Source organism: Palaemon carinicauda, chromosome 29 (genome assembly GCF_036898095.1).
Source record: "Palaemon carinicauda isolate YSFRI2023 chromosome 29, ASM3689809v2, whole genome shotgun sequence".
Taxonomy (NCBI): domain Eukaryota; kingdom Metazoa; phylum Arthropoda; class Malacostraca; order Decapoda; family Palaemonidae; genus Palaemon; species Palaemon carinicauda.
Genome location: NC_090753.1, coordinates 13060039 through 13064634, shown reverse-complemented (window position 1 = coordinate 13064634; position 4596 = coordinate 13060039). Strand labels below are relative to the sequence as shown.

The 4596-nt window shown below is 41.3% G+C and overlaps 1 protein-coding gene across 1 annotated transcript in view; it reads left to right on the top strand.

Moving 5' to 3' along the window:
* Positions 1 to 334: 334 nt before the first annotated feature.
* The window catches only part of LOC137622414 (uncharacterized), a 17167-nt gene continuing 12905 nt past the window's right edge, over positions 335 to 4596 (top strand). The window contains exons 1-2 of the mRNA XM_068353025.1: positions 335 to 3652; positions 4418 to 4564. Of these exons, the coding sequence (XP_068209126.1) occupies positions 656 to 3652; positions 4418 to 4564 (3144 nt within the window). The 5' untranslated portion in view covers positions 335 to 655. The remainder of the gene's footprint in view (positions 3653 to 4417; positions 4565 to 4596) is intronic.

Sequence of the window (4596 nt, the reverse complement as noted above, 5' to 3'; positions counted from 1 at the left end):
GTGATTTAGTGACGTGTTATTGTTTCGGTGATTTAACGACGTGTTATTGTTTCGGTGATTTAACGACGTGTTATTGATTCGGTGATTTAGTGACGTGTTATTGATTCGGTGATTTAGTGACGTGTTATTGATTCGGTGATTTATTGCCATAGTACTTAAGTGATTCGGTGAATAGACCATGAAGGGATATTAATTTAATAATTCTGCGGTTTAGCCATTGGTGATTCAGTGTTTTAGCGATAGTGATTCGGTGACAGTGACAAAGTGCTCGTAGTGGATCAAAAGTGCATTTTATGATCCACCATGTCTTTCAATGCAGGGAAGTTTTTTGAGAGATGCCAAGAAAAATGACTTGCGAAAGATTGCTGAACAAGCAGGGATTCCTGTATTGCCCTCCATGGTGAAAGCAGAACTTCTGGGTAGAGTTTTGGATTTCCTGGTAGCCAAAGCTTCCGTTTCATCAGAAGAAACTGCTCCCCTTCGGCCCCTTAAGTTAGGGAGAGGTGAAGCTAAGGCTATAGAGGATCCAGAATTGGTGAAGCTCAAGTTGCAGCTTGAATTGGAGAGAGAGAAAAAGGCAACTCATCAAGCTGAATACGAGCAGAAAGAAAGGATGATAGTCTTGGAACGACGGGAAAGAGAAGAAAAGATATAAATGGAGAGACAGCTGGCCAGTATCAGGTTGAACGAGAAAGGCAAAGAGAGAGAGCTTGGCGAATGTTTTTCCCTCACTAAGGCTCTTAAACTACTACCACCGTTTGATGAAAAAGAACCAGACGTGTTCTTTGGTATTTTTGAGGACACAGCCACAACCTTGCATTGGCCAGAAGAACAATATGTTCTACTCATTCGGAGTGCACTGAAAGGCAAGGCTGCTCATATAGCTTCGCAAATGTTAGAGGAACGAGATTACTATGTCCTAAAGAAAGCTGTCCTTGATGCCTATACCATTACAGCTGAAGAGTATAGGCAAATGTTCAGGAACTCCATCAAAGGAACCACCCAAACTTATTTGGAATTGTTTCAGGTCAAATTAAAACAGTTTAGAAAATGGCTAGAATCTGAAAACATAACTACCTTTGAACAATTACAGAACTTAATGGTACTAGAGGAGTTTTTGAGGAGAATTCCTTCCAACATTTCTATGTACATCAGAGAACGGCAGGAGAAGGAGGGGAAGAAGGCGGCTCTTCTTGCTGATGAATATCACCTCATCCATAAGGTAAAGAAACATAACTCTACAGATCAGGCAAGTATTAATATTTATTGTTCCTTCTGTAAACAGAAGGGACATGCCATTAAAGACTGTCCTAACCCCCGATGTCAATTTTCTAAGGTTATGCAGCCTTCTCAGCAAACAGCAGGGAACAGACCAGAGACTACTCAGAGCAAAAACCAAAGAAGGATTGCTCTCCATTGTTCTCAAGTCACAAATGACTTCTCTGATTTCCTTTGCTCTGGTACTGTCAATAATTACCCTGTAAAGTTGTTAAGGGACACAGGATCGTCACAAACTATAGTAAGTGGTAAATTGAAACCTCTGACTCAGCTTACTAATAAATATGTTACCATCACTGATCTATCCAGTAAATTAGTGTTACCTCTGGTTAATATGCATATAGATTGCCCTTACTTTACTGGAAGAACCGAAGTAGCCTTACTGGATAGAGAATTGCCTTGTGAGAAAGCTGATATTCTGTTAGGAAATGATTTAGCTGAAGGAACTGTCTTACCTAATCTCATTATTTCTCAACCAGGGTGTGTTATAGAAAATGAGCAGAACCAACAGGAAGTTCTACCTTGCCAAGCCACCACTCGTTCTGCTGCTACTAAAGCTGCAATTGGAGTTCCCACTGATGACGACACCTCAAACTCCTTACCAGACTTGGTTGGTCTCCATCATGATGAATTCGTCAATCTTCAGAGATCAGATGATAGCCTTAAGGGATGCTTCAATAAGGTTGAAAATCTCTCGGATAAGAGCCATAAGTTACCCTTATTTTATCTAGAGAATAATATCCTCATGCGTCATTACAGGTCTCCTACACTGACTGAGAAAGACTCGTGGCGCGACTGTCATCAACTGGTTGTACCTGGCAGCCTCCGATCTTCAATTATGAAATTAGCCCACTCTGCTGAGAGTCATCTAGGCATCACGAAGACATACAGGCGCCTCCTAGAAGATTTCTACTGGCCCAGAATGAAGATGGACGTAAAGAGTTTCGTAGAGAGGTGTCATGTGTGCCAAGTTACCGGAAGACCTAATGAAAAGATACCACCAGCCCCTCTAGTGCCCATTGTGGTCCCTAGTACACCTTTTGATAAAATAATTATAGATTGTGTTGGGCCTTTGCCAAAAACTAGCCGGCGTAATGAATATATACTAAGTGTTCTTTGCCCCACTACTAGGTTCCCTCTAGCATTTCCACTTAAAAATATCTCTGCTGGAAACATTATCCAACAACTGATAAAAGTTTTTACATTGTTTGGTTTTCCTAGGGAACTTCAATGCGATAGAGGTACCAACTTTACCAGTACTTTGTTCCAGAGTGCTCTCCATCAATTTAATATCTTTAATGTTCTCTCTTCAGCCTATCATCCTCAATCCAATGGGGCCATAGAGAGAGTTCATCAGACTCTAAAGAACTTGCTACGACGATATGGAATGGAAACGGAGAAGGAATGGGATGAAGACATCGACTTACTTCTGTACATACTTCGGAGCGTGCCAAATGAGTCTACAGGAGTTTCTCCATTCGAGATGATGTTTGGACGAAGACCTAGGTCAAACCTCAGCATGATAAAAGAACAGATACTAAAAGGTTCTAGGAAAGAAAATCAGGTAAGCCTTCCCCAATACTTGAAGTCCTTGGAGGAGAAGTTGTTGCATATCCATGCCTTCGCTCGAAAGAACTTGCTGCATGCTCAAGAGCTTATGAAGGATAGATATGATAAGAAGGCAAAGGTAAGAGAGTTTAAGTGTGGAGATAAGGTGCTGGTATATCACTGCGTACCTGGCTCTCCATTGAGAGAGAAATTCATGGGACCTTATAAGATTATCAGGCGGACCACAAAAACAAACTATGTTATTGCAACTCCTGACAGACGTAAGCCAACTCAGCTTGTACACGTGAACTTAATAAAACCCTATCATGAATCTACCACAGGTATAGTTAATCATGTAATTCATGACTTTAAATCTGCCAAGCAGAGTTTGTCACTAACGCCTCTTAATCACAGGTCACAGAATAAGATGCAGAATGAGGTGCAGACTCCTACCAAGGTTGGTACAGACGTGAGCCACGAGGATGACGAGACTGATTTCAGTGTGAAGTCGACTTTGTCTTGGAAGGACATGAACAATTCGGAAATTCTAAAGTCCCTTCCACGGTTCCTAGACTGTTCACCAAATCAAAAGAAAGACTTGAGTATACTCATCAGCAAGTATGCATCAATTTGTTCAGATAGGCCTGGAAGTTGCACCAAAGTAAAGCATGATTTAGTACTAGAACCTAATACAAACCCCATCAGACAATCTTTTTACAGGGTATCTCATCGCCATCTGCCTATCTTGAAACAGGAAGTGGAATACCTGCTGGAACATAACCTCGCTAAGCCCAGTACATCCCCATGGGCTTCTCCATGTATTCTGGTAAGGAAAGCCAACAATACCTACCGTTTGTGTACTGATTATAGAAAACTTAATTTAAAAACTGTAAAAGACTCTTACCCGTTGCCCAGAATAACTGATATAATAGATTCTGTCAGTAATACCAAATATTTAACTCAAATAGACCTACTGAAAGGCTACTACCAGATTAAGCTAACCGAAAGGGCCAAAAAAGCTTCAGCATTCATCACTCCTTTTGGTTTATTTGAATATAATGTATTACCATTTGGCCTAACCAATGCCCCAGCTACATTTCAGAGGACTATGCAAGACATCATCAGGGGTCTCCCCCATGTACATGTGTACCTGGATGACATTGTCGTAGCAACCACTACCTGGGAAGAACACCTGAGAATACTAACTTCCCTCTTCGAAAGATTAAGAGAGGCAAACTTGACCATCAACCTTGCAAAGAGCTCCTTTGGTAAAGGTCAGGTAACTTATCTCGGTCACATCATAGGCAGTGGCACTATTGTTCCTAAGGATGTGAACATTGGTGCCATCCAGGAATATCCAGAACCAAGGAATAGGAAAGAGCTTAAGACATTTCTAGGCATGGTATCATACTATTCCCGATTTTGCCCTAATTTTTCAACAATCACTGCCCCACTTCTTGCTCTAACTTCAACCAAAGTACCCTTTAAGTGGACATGTAATCATAACAGGGCCTTTGATCAGCTAAAACTATTTATGGTTTCCAAGCCACTTCTACAAGCTCCTGACTTCACCAAACCTTTTTTCCTTCAGGTAGATGCCAGCAACATCGGTTTTGGTGGTGTTCTTCTACAGGAAATTGCGAGTGATGGTGCTGTTTCCTTGCCACTGTTGGAGAGACTCTTGCCCATAGCCTATCATTCTGGATTCTTCAATGGGTCACAACTCAGATGGGCTACAGTAGAAAAAGAATTATTCAGTATAATCAACAC